This window comes from Oryzias latipes, chromosome 12, assembly GCF_053564925.1.
Source record: "Oryzias latipes strain Hd-rR chromosome 12, Olatipes_Hd-rR_3.1".
NCBI lineage: Eukaryota > Metazoa > Chordata > Actinopteri > Beloniformes > Adrianichthyidae > Oryzias > Oryzias latipes.
Window position 1 is genome coordinate 29686389 of NC_136248.1, and position 17001 is coordinate 29703389.

Sequence of the window (17001 nt, forward strand, 5' to 3'; positions counted from 1 at the left end):
ACAAACCGCGCTGCGTGGATTTCAATGTTATAGGAAAACAAACTGTTTTTTCAGTGGGTCTTACTCCTCTGAGCTCCGCTTTGATCTTGCAGAAGACCTTGAGCACCGGGTTGGCTGACTCGCTCTGCATCTCCACCAGCTCATCCAGCTGCCTGGGGACTTTTATCCTGTTCACCTGCAGGGGGAGACACCGATCTGTGGCCCACTGCAGCAGCAGTGAAGGTGAGCTTCATCCGGAAACAGGTGCGGTACTCACAGTGAACACTCTCTCGGGTTCCCCTCTGGCTCGCATGTTTGTGTCATGGATGTGTTTGAGCACCATCCAGGCCTCATCGTGTTTGCCCGTCTGACCAATAGAAAGGGTGGAGTCAGAGGGTGACAGCACATCAAAGAAAACCCCCCCGCACACACACTGTAGAACATAACCACCCCAGAAAACGTTCCTTTATTTACATAAAATTAGCTGAATTTTGTAAATGAATCATGAAAAGACGTAGCACAAAAATTAAAGTGTTTCTTTTAGAATTGCTCACTTTTTAAAGAACTCAGATTAGCTCTGAAAACCTTTTCTAATATTTGTTAAAAAATAAGTTGCAAAAAAACCTCTTAATACATCACTGAAAAAATTATTTAGAAAAATGTAGTTAAAAACTTAAACAGATACATTAATTGTGAAAAACTTTTATAGCTTACTTTAAATAAAAAAAGATAATTTTAGATTAAAAAAGATCAATTTTTAGTGATAACTTGTTTTTGTTTAAATAAAAATTGGAGCAGTTGTCTGGACTGATCTTGGCCCCATTTGGTTGACTCTTTAGTTAGAACTTCTCAAAGACAAAAAAAATACTGGTTTGTAAATAAAACAGCAAATCTCCTGTTTTACCTCCAGGAAGAAGCGGGGGCTCTCAGGCATAAAAGTCAGAGCTACGACCGCTGAGACACACGGCAGCGCACACACCACCACGAACACTCGCCAGCTGTGGAACTGGTAGGCCGATCCCATGCTGAAACTCCAGCCTGAACACAGGAACAAACAAACAGTCTTCAGCCCCCGTCGGTCATGAATCACACTCTGCATGTCAGGATGGAGGCTTTTCGGACTCTTCAGGATTTCCTAAAACTTTCATTACATCTCAATGGTTTTTAAAGACAGAAATTCAGGCTTCCTGTTTTTCAGTATAAATCCAGGTTATGTATAACTGTCTTTAACGTTAGAATCGGTGACATTTGTATGCTCTGACTTTGAAATATTTTTAAGCCCCCAAGTCACCAGCTTCAAGTTTTCAGTTAACCGGCAGGATCCCTCTTTCTCTCTCATCATTTTATTACAGTTTAGTTCAGTTTTCACTCTTCACCTCCATCCCTGACAAAGCTTTATAGCTTATTTTTAGTTTTAGGCTGAACCCGAATTGCTTCCCTGCCATCTGGCTTCTCTCTATGACTCCAGTTGTAGGGGCCTTTGGAGCTGTAGTGGTGTCCAAAAGTTTTTTTTTTTTTTTTTTTAAGGAGGAGACGTAATGACTTAGAGCTGGCTATCCCTCCGCTGGTAGCGTGATCTGTGTCGCAAGAGAAAGGCATTTCTTCATGTGGGTGTGCTCTGAAGTTCAGAAGTTTACACTTTAATGTAAGTAATGAGTTTTTGTTTTAGCGTGACTTTTTTAGTGCAGCTACATGCTATTATAGATGACCGGCGACTATTTATGACGTCTATTTCTCCGCTTGGAAAGAGAAATGTAGGGATAGAGAGAAGGGGCATGAAAGCATTTCAGATTCTGACATATTATTTAGGAAGATTAAAAGTCGTGGGTGGGTAAACGTCCGGAAACTTTACAATATAGCTCTTACAAAGCAACATAATGGTGTGGACACAGATTAAATTATCTAGGCAGGAATTACAGACAGGTGTAAAACTCAAAGAGGAGGGCGAAGGACCATATAGTTAGAACCAAAAAGCCGGGCGGATTATAGGGCGCCTAAAGCAAATCAAATCAGTCAAGCAGTATGATATGACCAGACTACCCAGAATGCCCAGAGGGACCAAGAGGCAGGCAATTGGTCATGGTGGTTGATGGGAAGTTATCTTAATGAACTGTGTTATTCTTCATGTGTTATGCCCAAATTCCCTCACTACTCACTACTCGACAGACTATATAGGGACTATGTAGTGCGAATCTACCATTCCAAAATCCAGAGCCTTGGATATTTCCCTGAAGTCTTTGAGAAAACCCTATAAATCAAACTTTATTGACAATAACTCTCAACACTGTTCACTTGTAACACACAAAGTACTAAACAGTAGGTACTCTTACTTTTTCACTTCGTTGTGTTGAAGCACAGTACGTATCACTCCACCTGTTAGCTTCTGACTACGGTACCCATAATGCTCCATCAACGGTAAGGCTTCATAGTTTCCCAAAGTCATGCTAAAACATTTGGACAGATTTATGTGCGCCGCGTACCACAGAGAATCTGCTCCAGGTCAGTAAACACCAGAATTCAGACATAAGATGAGAAAATTAAAAGATTTTTAATGCTCTTTATGGTCCAAAAGTACCACACTAATAAAGAGATTTAAAGAGCTGTGCAATGTTACCCATAATGCCGTTTTGCATTGTAGTTTGACACTTGCATTTTACGTCTAAATCAGTAAAGAACTTGCGTCTGTCTGCAGAGGAACCTGCACAGTTACCCACAGGCTGTGAAGCAGCACTTAGCTGTCTGAATGCTAATGATGTGATTTTTATCAAAGAATCAGCATTATTGAATAGTGTGTTGGTGTGTGTGTGCATGTGTGTGTTTGTGGCCTGTAGGGCTTTTCTTTCCTGTATGAGTACAAAGCTCATTAAGGGGATTATAGCTATAATGGACCGCAGGTTATGGCTGACTGATTCAGACTCTGCAAGATTTATGTCCCAGTTCTATTAGACGTGAGCTCTGCAAACATGCATGCACACACACTTTTACACACTTCTTACAAATATGAAAAGTGTCGCTGCCATTAACATTGACTGTCACGATATTAATAGTTTTTTTTTACAGTGAAAGCCATATAAAATGTCTTTTTTTTTACCCAAACTGGTTGTTCCAGGATAAACTAATCTGTTGGTCCTTAAAAACTTACTTTGAGGGAGAAATTCTGATGGGTTCAAACACATCTAATGTACTGGAAAGACTTCTTAAAGACAAACCCTTTACATCAAAAAATATTTCTTTTCATTTGAACAACAATCTAAATTTCCCTTTTGAGGCCTCAAAAAGCAGCCACAGAAATCCTTAGCTATATTGCACTTCAGTTGGGCAGAGTTTTTATGTGCAGTTTTGCATTATTTATTTAATTTTTACAGCTTATCGTGTTCCGCATCCTGATTGGGTGTTGACCAATGTAGAGCATTATCTGAGGTCATGTGATATTTCTGGATTTTTACTTTCGTGTACTTTTACAGTTGCATCGTTGAAAATGTTCATTTCATTTTCATTAAACGTTTAGTTTGGTTTATCTGGAAAGGAGCCATTTAAAATGAGGGAAAAAACTTCAGCATGAATTTGATAATACCAATAATTTGGACATTATATATATATTTAAAAAAAAACTAAATATAAATACAGGAAAGCTTCTCTAATAAAAAGGCCTTTCCCAAGTTACAGTCATGCCACTTGGTAAAATCACCTTGACAACATGAGCAAAACACTGCCGATAAGGAAAGGAGAACATTTTTCTGTAAGGTAAAAAAAAAAATTCTTTTTTTTTAAAATTTTTTTTATAACTTGTCCTGTCCAACAGCTGAGCAACCAGATATGAGCTGAAGGCCTCTTGTGTTACTGTTACAACAGGGGATTATAAATCTTGTAACATGAGGGGTTTATTTATATAAACCCCCTTTTGTATTTCAGGCAAAATTTTACGTATGTTAATCATACTGTATACATTTCTTGTTGGACCTGAAAGAAAAAGGAAAGAGAAGGGTGCAAAATAGAGTGGGCTGTTAGAGATAGCGGATGAGGGTAAAAAAGGAGAGAAAAAGAATAAAAGGTGGCTTGAAGAGGTTGTACAATGATTAAAACGTAGGAGGGGTAGAATTAAAAAAAGAGAAAACATGTTGCTTGAGGTAAATCATTAGTACTGTCAAATGTAGTTGTTAGTCAAAAGGGCGGGGCCTGTCCACAGACTTAAATACTACAAACATACCTTAACGGTGTCGTTTTCTAAAGGAAAGATTGGCTGTTCCTTAATATGTAAAATTCTAATTTTTCTTCCTTATAAAAACATTGCCCCCCCCCCCCCCCCCCCAAAAAGAAATCTCTAAAGTAACTTTAGTGTTTGTGAAAATTAATTTCTTTTGGAAGAATGGCAGGAGGGGGAAGCGACTGCTGTACCAGCAGAGCAGTGGTGTCAGCAGAAACATGGCAGCGTCAACATTGGTTGCCATAAGGAAAATGTGACTTTGCAGCCTTTTGTGCTGCATGCAGCTTGAAGTAGAATGAAACCCTCTGACGCCCAAAAAGTGATGTTCCTTTCATCTTGTCATCAGTAGCAGCTCTTTTTTTCCTTATTTTTTTTTCCCATATCCCCCCTTCATGTTGGTTTTGATGCTTCAGGTTGAAAATCATGAAGTTTACCTCAAGCTGTGCATAAGATTCAATCTGCGCTGCTGGTTCTGCACAAGCATGCGCCTCCTGCAAAGCTGGTCGCAGAGGGCTGCAAGCTTTGGGTTTATTCAACGGGATCTGTTCATTTTTTAGTGCAGAGAAGCTCAGAGCGCTATGAGACTCTCTCTCTCTCCAACACACACGCTCTTTGTCCAGCAGTCAATGAAGAAGCACTGCGGCGGAACCTATTACTCAGACACCACCGCATCTGGTAGAAAAAAAGCTGTTATTACCCCGTCACCCGATAACTGGAAAATTCCCCAAGATTTATGCGCAGAAAGTTGTGATCCTAAAGCAGAAGCTGACAGGACAGGACGTGCTGGAAGACATGAAAGCTATGAATGACAGAAGACAAAAACACTTTTTAAAAATGTTTTGAGCTTCTTCATCTTCTTACCTTTATCGTAGTTTCAAATTTAGACCCCACAAACAGATTTTGTAAAAGGCAGTCACACAGATATAGAACATTATCAGACTTTTTAATGTTTCTTTAAAGACCCACTCAGATGAAAATGGCGTTTCAAACATGTTATTGGGGCTTTTTTTGCATGACGGAGGACATATTTCAAGAAAATTAAGCTTAAAACTGCATTTCTGAGTATTTCTTTATTCAAAGAACTATAAATCAGGAGCAGATGGAAAGAAATGCCGTTTGAAAAAGTGTAGCATTGTCGTTAGTGCTCCCTGCTCCCCTCCATTCTGGTGCATCCACTAGCAGACGAATGAATCTGAACTGGTATCTGACTGAAAACTGTACAGCCGGATAGCTCCAATATTGCTCGCCATTTCTGTTGCTGAAAGACCGCATAGATTTTGTTGTTCCTCTTTTGGTATATTGTTCAGGGAATCAGCTTTTACGGACTTGCTCAGTTGGTTTGGGAGAGATTTTTAGGCCGGATGCCCTTCCTGACAAAACCCTGGGTTTTATCCGGGCTGGGGACCAGCACAGGGACACACAGACTTAGAAGTTAGCGCAAAGGGTCTTCCCCAAGGACCAACACTGAATGAAGCTCATTAAGCCCCTTGGGAATCGAACCCTGTTTTCTCATGTGCCAGTTCTGCCCTTAACCAGCTATCCAGCCACTTTAAAAGACCACGAGGAACGCTTTGAAAATAGATTAAAAGATGATCCAATGGGTCTTTGAGGGAGCGTTTCTGTTCCCGTTGCATCTCTGCACAGGATGAATGGTTCCCCCCGACTGAACAAGAGAGCTGGACTGAGTGAGAGTGACGGCACCCATGGAAAATAGTTTTTTTCCAGTTCCAACAAAATGAAGTCAATTTAGTCGCCATTTTTTTTTTTTTTTTTTTTACTTGTTCTGTCCAACAGCTGAGCAAACAGATTAGAGCTGAAGGCTTTTTGTGTTGGACAGGTTTTACTATCACAAAAAGAGGTTATATAGCTTCAAGAAACTAGAGTGTAGATTTGTATAAACCCCTTTTTGTCGTATTATTTTTTATTTATTTGTTACATTTAGTGTGTGGGGAGGGAGAGGGGAAGAATGTGAGGGGAGGGTGGAAGAGAGTAAAAGGAAGAAAGGTGAAAAGGTGGGGGATACAAGCACTGATTTGAATAAGTTATTATTTTAAGCTGTAACAATTATACCAGATCTGCTGGAAAGACGAATGTTACATCAAAGGTGAAAATCTGACACTAAGATGAGCGAAAAAAATCTGTCCATCAATACACTGTGGGTAAGGAGGAGGGATGAAGCAGACAGGGAGCAGTGTGAGAGTGTGCACGTGCACGTGGGGGTGGAGATTCATGCATGCTGCCTACATGAACCGTGTGTTCATAAGGGGAGCCAGAACCTACCCAGCAAGACCAGCCAGACCAGGAGAGGGGAGGAAAGCCCCCCAAGCCAGAAGCCCCCCCAGCATCCGGACCCAAGCAGCCCGGGAGGGGAGGAGGAGGGGACCGCCCACCCCACCAGCCAGGCACAGAGAGGGCCCCCCTACAGGGGCCCCCCCAATGCCCAGAGGCACAAGCGAACCCAGTGTCTGGCCCCCAGGCCACAAGACAGGAGCGCTTAGCCGTACCAGGCGGCAGCCATGGGGGCCACCGGGCGCCGGACACCGACACAAAGGCCAGGGACGAAGCCAGGGCCCCCGGAACCCATGAGCCGGCCACCACCCGACCGGCGCCCCGTCTCCGCAAGCCAGCCCAGGCACGCGACCTAAGCAACCCAGGGATCGCCACGCATCCACAGCCAACCACCATAACCCTAAAACCCTACGCACTACAACCCCCCCCCCCCCCCGCCATAATCGTATAAATAGTCGCCATTTTTCAAGTTACGGCCATCGCCTTGTTGGAATCAAACACTACTATGGCAACCTCCGATTTCAAACCCTCATCGAAGAAAAAGCCCATTTTCATAGGATCAACTCTTTCCTCTCATTGTTCCATTTTTCCTGATACAGGCCTTATAAATTAGGCCCCTCCTTCCTCGTTTTCAGCCCTGCCCTGCAGATCGGATTCCTTTTGCTGGTTGTGTTCTCATCCTCAGACGCTCCTCTCTTCTTTCCTGCACCAAACCAGCTTTTTATTTCTTTTACGGCCTCGTAAAATCCCAGGAAGCTTCAACATCGCTCATGCCTCCTGCACGCCCTTTGAGTTCATCCCATGCATCTGATCTCCTGATCTGCTCGGAGCTCCACCAGCGACACACTGGCTTTGTTGCAGTTCTGCCGCAGCAGCTGTCAGAGCTGCCTCCCGCACCCACAGCGGCCTTCTGTTTGTTTGCACACCTGGAGGCTCTTTATGTTCGAAACAATCCCCGTTGTGATGAGTTCCCCGAGCTCCATGCTGGCGTTTGCTCTCATCAAGGTGTGTGGACTTCACGGTGACAGTAAACGTCATCAGGACTCAAACTGGTCTTCATCAGAAGAACCAATTATACTTTACAAATAAAGTTTTTAGAGGTGAAGGCAGACAGATGCATTATTGGGGGGGAAAAGGAAGTTAAGGAGGATTATTTTTTCTCTTTATAACTATGAGTGTGTAGTTCCATTGCTTCGTACTTTTTCAAATGAAAACAAGGACCCTCCAACTCTGTTTTAATAAGATTCCTGCAGTGAGAATCTCTATGATTCCCAGAATGGTTATTGTGCTAAAAAAAGGAATGTTAAATTGGGTTGTGTCCATTTTTTCAATTCAAATGCCTGTTTAAATGGATTTTTTTTTGGTCCTTCAACAGTTAATAATGGTAAAAACAAAATGTTTACAGTCCTTAAACTAAGATTATATAGTTGGGAGAGGCTTATACAGAACTAAAGCTTATGTCTAAACCTGTTTACTGTAGAAATAAATGATCAAATCAAATAAAATGACATAGTAATAATATAACTGACCAAAAGAATATCATCAATTCATCTACAAAGCAACAATAAACAATTATAACAAGTACATGTTCTTTAGCTGTACTGTAGAATTTAATTTATCATATTTTGCAATATTATAGCTCCTGTACTAATTTATAAACTGCTTTAATTCAACGTTTTATGAATTTCCAGTTCAGAATTGAAGATATTTCAAATATTAAAAAAATGTAAAGTCTTTTCTGGGTCTTTTTATAATGTTGGGGGAGTTTCCTTTTCTCTTTTGACAGTTTTCTGAGTTTCCAAGTTCATCTAAAGTGTGGACCAAACATGGAAACTGACAAACGATTCAGATCAGTTGTTGCGTGTTTAAGTTGAAGAAAATACTTCCAGCAGCTCAGTAAGTCTGCTGTGTTCCTCACTGAGCCTCAAACGTTCATTAGAAGAGCACTGACCATAATGCGGGATGATGGCCCAGGCCATGGCCGAGGCGTAGATTCCCCCGATCATCCAGAACATGCAGAGCCAGCTCAGGTGCTCCCCTCTCTTCTCCCGGGCCAACACCTCTGCGAAGTACGAGAAAACTATGGGCACCGCGCCACCAATCCTGCAGGGGGAGACATTGTGTCACAACAGATTTTGATTCACGCGTTCAAGTGAGAAGAAAGTCGTTGTTTAGACATTTTCTTTTTATTTGACTTTAGTTACACAGAAAAGTTTGTAAAACGTCTTTGTCCCATAAAATGTCCAAACTTTAGATTTGAAAAAATTCTTAGCTTCGTTATCTTTTAATTTCTTGTAATAAAAAAAGTAAATGACGTACGTACATTGACTTAACATTAAAAAAGACACCCCTGTGGCGTAAATCACGTTTGATGCGAACGCATTTTAAGGACTAAACTGTTGATTCTCCGCTTCAGAATCCTTCGGAGTTACCGGTACGTTGATTCCATATATGGTTGACGAGTTGCATTAATTCAAATAACGTTAACTCTCAAAGGGTTAATGCTGGCCTTTATACTGCCCCCTACTGACCACTTCAGTCCCAAACATGTCCCTTCTAGAATCTTTAACAAAATTATCCTATTGGAACCTTTTCATTGTAATCTTTGCTAAAACCAGTACATTTCCCCAGAACTAACCAGCTGTGTTTGTGGCAGAAAGTTAAAATTACAAAGTTCATGAAAATACACTTGTTTTTTTTTTAACATTGAGGATTTATATGCCGTAAAATATAGTCACCAAGTGTACAAAGAAGGCACCAGTTTATTGACAAGGGAGGGCATGTCTATTATCAAAGATGTGAGCAGCGAAGCAGACAGTAGCTTTAAAGCGCACAGATGTTCATTTATCGTGGATGGCTTATTTCTGCAAATATTTCGACTTTCTGCTTTGTTTTGCTTTACTTCCCTCCCTAGATCAAGGGATGAGGAGGGGTTGATGTGTGGCAGTTCACCTCCTTGTGTACTTTAGAAGACATGGGGGCATAAAAGCAGAGAAAAGTCCTTTCAGAGTCTCCAGAACACGAACTGAAAGGGAAAGCAACTCACCCAAAGCCAGACACCATGCGACAGAAGAGGAAGGTGCTGTAGCCTTGGACGAAGGAGGACAGGAAGGCGAAGAAGCCGTTGACGGACATGGAAATGAGCAGACACTGTTTACGGCCCACTTTGTCCGAAAGGCCGCCCCAGAAGAAGGCTCCGAACATCATCCCCAGGTACACGATGCTTCCTGAGGAGGGGGGAACATGGCCGTTAGGAGAACCACAGACAGGCTGGACTGCGTTCCGCACTTTCCTGTGGATTGATGGGACACTCACTGCAGCTGTTGAATGTCATTAGTGCTTCCAACAAAAGAAATTACGAATAAGATTGGGGTTTTGATTTGTAATGACATTTACAGGTAAATGTAGGTCATGTACTCCAGAGAAAATACTTAGGATTAATTAACTGAACTAGTTTGAGGCTTTAGAAATCCAGTCTGGGAGGGGCCGAGTCACCGACTGCAGCACCCAGTTCTGGTTGATCTGGTTGAGTTAAACAGATGTGTGCCTCACGTCGAAGTGCCCTTGAAAAACTCCAGAAACAGCTACTGGTTTATTAACTGGTCACATTTTTGAGAGAAAAAACCACATGTATGACGTAAAGGTAACTCAGTTAGCAAATGTTTTCCTTCTCTCTCGTTTTTTGTGTGTGGCTCCACATGGATAGACTCCGCCTTCTCAGCTGTTGAGGTGGAGCACCCCAGAGCTCCACCTCAGTAAATGGGCTGGTTTGAAGACCACGTCACACAGCCACTACTTACAATTTGCCCATTTTCCATGTATGAAATTTCAGTCTTTCATGATACATACATGGGTGATTTACATAATCCATAAGTGTTTCTTACGTTTGTCATTTATGTGTGCAGATGTCCGTCGAGGGTTTAAGCCAACGGGTCTTTATGTGAGTTTGGTTTAGAGCTGTTTGTTGGTTGGTTGAGAATTACACAGTTTATGCATATTTTATGTAGTTTTTCTTTTTTTTTTTACGTAAGCAAGTTGTGCGTTATTTTTGCAAGATGCAAACTCAAATTTTTGGGCTTTCCACGACAGTTCCACGTATGTCTAACTGACTTTTCACACACCTACCGCCGATGTATAACTTTATATTATATTGTAACACATATCACATTAGACGTCCACAATTGATGCCCGAACCCCTATAAATTGCAAATACACTGCGCAATAATCACGCACAGTTCATGCATTATTGGCGTATAGTGCAACTGACCTTAAGTCTCTGGACTTAGATCCTTTATCTTTGAAACGTTTTACCACTCATCCAAGTAGCATTATCAGTCTTCCTCAATCTTTTGCTTTTCCTTTTGTCTTTCATCTAAATTTGATCGATTTGTCTCTCTGGTTTGTGCATTTTTCATTATTTTCATTGATTTTATGTTTATTTTTTTCATCATAAATTGTTCTCTAAAAGCCCCACCTTTTAAATTTGAAGCAAACCCAGAAAGAGAAAATCTTGCAGTTCCTCAAATGGCCACTGGAGGCTGGTTTCAAACTCTAACATTAAAACCCTTTCTTTTAAGAAAAACAGTCTAGCTATTATTTTTACATCAACTGTATTCAATTTAATTTCAGCAGCAAGAATCTGTGCCTAATTATTGACATTTTTTGATTGGAATTCTCCATTTTTGACATGTTAATCAAATTTAATTCAACTTTATATGAAAAACTTTTCGTACAAAAGTAATGCAATAGCTTTACAGGACTAAACCATTTAAAAACAAATTGATAAAACATGCAGAATTAACCCTCCTGACCCCTTCACCCTACATCCAACTTAAAATGACTTATGAATAAAACTCAAAGCATACATAGAAGTAGAAACCAAAGTGGAAGTTGCCAGAGTAAAGTGGGCTTCATTTTCTTTTAGGTGACAGGAGAGATTTTCAATCCAGTGTCTCCATGTCTATGGATTTACTCCTGTAGGTCAGCATCTCCTGTTAGAACTGTCTGTATTTGCTATCAAAATAAATGCAAGTCTGGCTCTGCCATGTGTTCAAAAGCTTAAATATGATGGTTCAATAGTTTAATGGTTCACGAAGGAGGAAAGACTGAAAGAAAAACGCTGCACAGCTGCTTGATGGACCAACTTTCTGACAGATATTGGTGGCCTCATGTTGTGCTTTTCTCAACCATTAAATGAGGATCCTTGAGCACATCTGTGGAGTTGTTGTTTTGGAAAAAAACACTCTGAGAGGTTTCATAAAATGCAAGTATACATAAATAGCACATCAGGGATCGCTCTTTAGAGCTGGACTAAGAGCTGAAGATGAATCGTCTTCAGAGGATATGAAATGACCTTTGCTGTGGTTGAGGGTTTAGTGTTCCTCAGCTTCACTTAAAGACACTCAAGTCTCTGATTCAGACAGACTGGATTAGTTACAGGAGACTAAAACAGGTGATAGTGCTGCTTTTACTCAGCAAACTGCAAACACTGGTCATCCTAAACAGTAAAAGAGCACTGTAGTTAAGAAAAGAACTGAATTTTTGTGGAATTACTGTACTTCTAGGTAAAGGGAATTAGACCCCCTTCTTTCATTTTAGACAAGTCTGTTACATTCTTGGTTAATTAAACCGATGGAAATAACTAGTTTCTGTCGAAATGTGGCGAAAAATTATCCATAGTTAGACTTTAAACGAAAATCTGTTAGATTTGCATTTTGAAAAAAATCATTTTTCACAGAAATGAACATTTCCTTTTCGTTACATGGAAAAGTTTGAATCAGACAAATGGAATTTTATCATGTAATTTAGAACAATTGGTTCACATTTAACAAACAAAAAAAACAAACATGTTTTTTCTGCACAATTATTTCATTGAGCTATATATCGTTTATATACACTGATGTCTTTAAAGATCCACTCAAATGAAGATTGTGTTTTTGGTGTTTTAACATCTTCTTGTAGCATATATATATACACACACACACACACACACAATGAGAGAAATGGGGTTGCACGGTGGGGCAGGTTAGCGCTCTTGCCACACAGCACCCTGGTTCAAGTCCCGGCTGGGGGACCTGAATCAGAACCTCAATGGGGGACTTTTCTGTGTGGAGTTATTGCATGTATGGGTTCCCTCCGGGGTCTCCGGTTTCCTCCAACCGTCCAAAAAACATGCTTCATAGGTTAATTGGTCACTCCAAATTGTCCATAGGTGTGAATGTGAGTGTGCATGGGTGTGTGATATGTGTGACCCTGCGACAGACTGGCGACTTGTCCAGGGTGACCCCTGCCTTTGCCCATATGTGGCCGGGATGGGCTCCAGCAGCCCCGTGACCAAAATGGACAAACGGAAGAAGATGAATGAATGAAAATGAATGAATATATATATCTGATGCATCTTTAGACCAATAGATCCACAAACGTCTTTGTTTTCCTCGTCTTAGCTGGAATCTGGATCACAACTGTACGGCTGGATAGCTCAAAATTGCTTTGCTGTTTTTTTGCTATGCTAATGTTCGCTCGGGCGTGTGAGGTGCTGTAAGCTAGCTGGAGAGAGAGTAATCAAAGGGTTTATGGGAAATTAGCGCCAACAGTCCCGCCCACAACCCAAAGGCAAATTTCTAATGAACTCTTGCTACGCTACAGAAAATGTCTTAAAAAAACGACACAGGCTTTGGGATTTTGGCTAATAACTGCGTAACTATGTTAAAGACCGCTGGGAATGATTTTACAATAGAAAAAATATAGTTTGAGTGGGAGTTTAAGTTGTTTTGACACATTGAACATGCAGCTGTACCTCTGTGTTGCTATGTAGCACATCTGATAGCACGTATGATGCTCATTAGAGGCCAAAACATCAAAACGCATCATTTCAAACTGGACTGGTCCCAGTTGCTACACTCCACACTAAAACTACAGCTGTTGGACAGATGAGGACCACAGCCAACTATCCAAAACTGCACCCTAAAAAAAAATCAATTTATTTCATTTATGCTTTTATTTTAGAGTGCCTTTTGCTCTAATTTTAGTCTTTTGTTGAGAGTTTCAGATGAAGCTGCTCTGCTGCTTCCGCCTGACACAGGGACCAGCAGCACAGAAAAAGGGAGGAGTTTACCTCAAAAACATGACCGCCAACCAAAAGTGTGTCAGAACTCAGGCTGGGCTTCCCTGCCTGAAAACCAAATTGGTTTGTTTGACATCTTCACCACATCAGACAGAATTCAACTAAACATAAATCATTCAAATTTCTATGCTAAAATTAAAAACGAGTTGGGGTTTAAAATATTTTTTGCAAAACCAGTAAACATAACTGAATAAAGTGAAACTTTTATGAATAAAATCCTGAATTCTTACATAACAAACACAAAAGTTGGGTTTCTTTTGCTTGCAAAACAAGAAAAATTGCTTTGAAGGACATAATCAATATTACAGGAAAGATGTTAAAAATGGATAGATATGAAGTCAATCTTTTTTTACGTTTTGTTTAATCATATCTATCAATTTCTAAAATAGGGAAAGGCTTTTAATCAGCATTTAATGTCCAACTGTATTAATGTGTTTACAAAATGAAAAAAGTGTTTTTCCTAAGTAAACCAAAATTTTTTGGGATAAAAAAACATACATATTTGAAAGGTAAAAATGTAATGCAGTATTTGGCAGTTCTGATTATAGGTCAGTTGAGTTTTGATCAATAGATTTTTTTTTTAAACTTGCCAAAATAAGATGAACTTCTATTGAGATTAATAAAAAAAAATCTCAGAAATGACAACAAAAAACAAAAAAACAAGGTGCCATACGGTTAAAAGAGTAAAGAAAAACCTTAAAATGCTATTTGTGCAAAAAAATAAAAGAAATGTAACATTTTAAAGAGCATCTTGGTCCACAGCTGTTCATCCCGAGCGAGTTATCGACAGAAAGTGGGTGGGGAGGCCTGCAAACAGTCCACTTTCCTCTGTTTGTGCTAATAAAAATGCTAATGTGTGTGGAGATGTGCTCGTTTGATGAGGCAGCACCAGGAAGAAAGATGGCCGAGCAAAGGAAGCTTACTCTCCTTAGCCTCGCTGGTGATGGGACAGATACGCTGAAAGGAAAGGCTCTTATCAAGCTGCGCAGACACCAGCGAGGGCCGGTGATTCATTTCAGGTGACAGGCGCAGCCACTGCCGCCGCCGCAGAGGAGGCTTCCTCAGCGGGAGATGAAAACAGGGCTCCCAAGTATCACCCCCAAGTATCAAAAGTGCTGCATTCGGCACAGGAAGGTACCATCTTCTGATTTGTGTCGCTACATCTGAGAGGGAGTACTGAAGGAGACACTATCTCGGAGCAACGCTCTCGTTTGTTTTATGGCGCCGCTCACGCAGGTTTTGTGTGTGCAATAAAAGGGAGGGGTGATGAGGCACCGGAGGCACTTCAGCTGCTCCAGAGATTGGATTTGAGATTTGCTGCGGGGGTTCAAACTCCGGTCAGACCTTCGGAGGTTTAACGGACACGAGCTGTAGTCCGTTGACGCCGTCAAGACAAAAGTCTGATCCAGAAAACAACTGACCGTCACTCCAATGTGGATTTTGCTGAGTTAGCCAGTGCTCTTAACTCTGTAGAACCGAATCCCCCGCCCCCCGGCTCTGACTATGACTCAACCCGGAAAGAAGCACATTTTGCATTCCCTCAAATGACCAGCAGAGGCTGGTTTCAAACAAATGCCAAACCTCATTGACTGTCATGCTTAGAAGTTTAGCTTTACACCCAAATAAATATGTCTACTCTACTTATTTGTTTTCCTCTATCCCATCCAGTCATGTTGTTCTGACTGAGGTTAAGATGGGTGGAGCAAATACATTCAGTCCCCCCTTTTAGATTCCTGACGCTGATGTTAGGTCATCCACCTGCCACCCATTTTAGCCCAGCAGAACGTCATTGAGAGCAGACGCTGACGCTGGAACGTTTCTCCTTCACTTCTCCACCAATTTAAAAATCAAAGAAGTTCCTAAAAGTTTTAGGAGTTTTTTTTTCAAAGCAAGATCTCTGCCGATTCAGCTAGGATTTAGTCTCAGTTCAAACATTACTAAATACGTTTTTGCCACGTTTTTCTGCAGGATCGCAATGAACTTTTAAAAGTTTCAAGCTACTCAAAGATTGTTTTTAATGTTACGATGGGTTTTTGTCGTACATTTAAAGTCTGAAAGAACCCCCCCCCCTCCCCCTTCAATATATACATTCCAACATAAACACACACACATGCACACACACACCCTCTCAAACACACATACACGCACACACATTTTGCAAGGAAGGTGGGACCTGGGTCCATCTGTCCCCTACCCCTTCCCTGGTGGGGGGTACGGGCCCCTTGGCAACGGCGGCCGTGTCCCCTGGGTGCCGGCTTCCTGGGCCCGGCGGTGCTCTCTCCGCGCGGTGGGGGGGGTTCACATTACACCTGCGCCGGGGATGTTCGTGTCCCTGGGGGGTGGGTCTTGGTCCTTGCCCCTGAGCGCTGGGCCCCGCCAAACTTCCAACAGTGGCCGAGCCTGGTCGGGCCATATTTACAACACCCTTCGTGGGCCCCCCTTTTTTCCCAGGGGTTCCCCCCTCCTGGGCGGGGGCGGCGGGCCCCTGCCTTGCTCCTCCCTGGACCAACCGTGGGCCGGGTGGGTGGCTGCCTGGAGTGCGGAGCGGGTCTCCCTTGGGGGGTCCTGGCTCGTACCTGGGATTAGGGCGGGGGGATGCCCGGAACTCCTGGGTGGTGATGGGGTGCTCGTCTGGGGCTGTGGGCGTCCTTCTCCGGTGGGGCCCTGCGTTGGGCTCTCCCGGCGCGGCAGGGGGGCTGCTTTCCTGGTTGGGCTGGGGCGGCGCTCTCTTTCCCCCCATGCCTCCCTGCTCTCTGGCTCTGGGGGCCTTGCGGCGGTCCTGCTGTCCCTGGCCTGGGTGGCTGTCTTGGTCGCCCGGGGGGCGGTTGTTCCCTGCCTGTTCCCGTGTGGCGTTGGGGGGGTTCCGGCTGCCGCTGCTGCTGCTGCGGGGGTCTTGGTGTGGGGATGGCTGGGCACTCCTCCTCCTTCTTTTCACATTCCACCATCCATTTTAGAAGAACATAAACACTCACCTGAGCACAGGTGTTAGCTCACCTTTGCACTAATAGTTTGCATGATTGAATGAATGAAAGATTTCACACTAGTTGGTTTAAAGGCATAGGTATGCGTGTGTGAACACTATCTGTTTTGTGTACATGTTGACATGTGGACATTTTTGCAGCTAGCCGGTATGTTGATAACATTTCAGTGTGTGTGTGGACAGGCCCCGCCCTCTTTGTACTACATTTGAACCTTACCGTAATGATAAACAATCAGTAAACCTGTCTGCTCTATGCTGCTTCATGGTCTTATCCCCCCCTCTCACTATCACCCCCCCCCCCCCCCCCTAACATCCCTCTCTTCTTCCCTTCTTTCCTTTTCCGTCCGGTCCAACACCCAAAATTTTCAAAACATGGTTGAAATTATTAAAGTTTGGCCTCAATTACAAAAGGGGTTTATTCAGACA

The 17001-nt window shown here is 42.3% G+C and overlaps 1 protein-coding gene and 1 long non-coding RNA gene across 2 annotated transcripts in view; one reads left to right on the forward strand and one right to left on the reverse strand.

Annotated features, from left to right (window-relative positions):
• LOC101167134 (synaptic vesicle glycoprotein 2C) overlaps positions 1 to 17001 on the reverse strand; it is a 54268-nt gene that overhangs the window by 15799 nt on the left and 21468 nt on the right. The window contains exons 3-7 of the mRNA XM_023960723.2: positions 9519 to 9699; positions 8424 to 8575; positions 884 to 1017; positions 257 to 346; positions 65 to 175 (exon numbers count right to left, since the gene is read on the reverse strand). Coding sequence (XP_023816491.1) covers positions 65 to 175; positions 257 to 346; positions 884 to 1017; positions 8424 to 8575; positions 9519 to 9699 — 668 coding nt within the window. The remainder of the gene's footprint in view (positions 1 to 64; positions 176 to 256; positions 347 to 883; positions 1018 to 8423; positions 8576 to 9518; positions 9700 to 17001) is intronic.
• LOC144996486 (uncharacterized) lies at positions 93 to 9522 on the forward strand. The gene is made up of 3 exons (XR_013659427.1): positions 93 to 222; positions 1507 to 1624; positions 9387 to 9522. It is a non-coding gene; the product is annotated as an uncharacterized LOC144996486 (long non-coding RNA).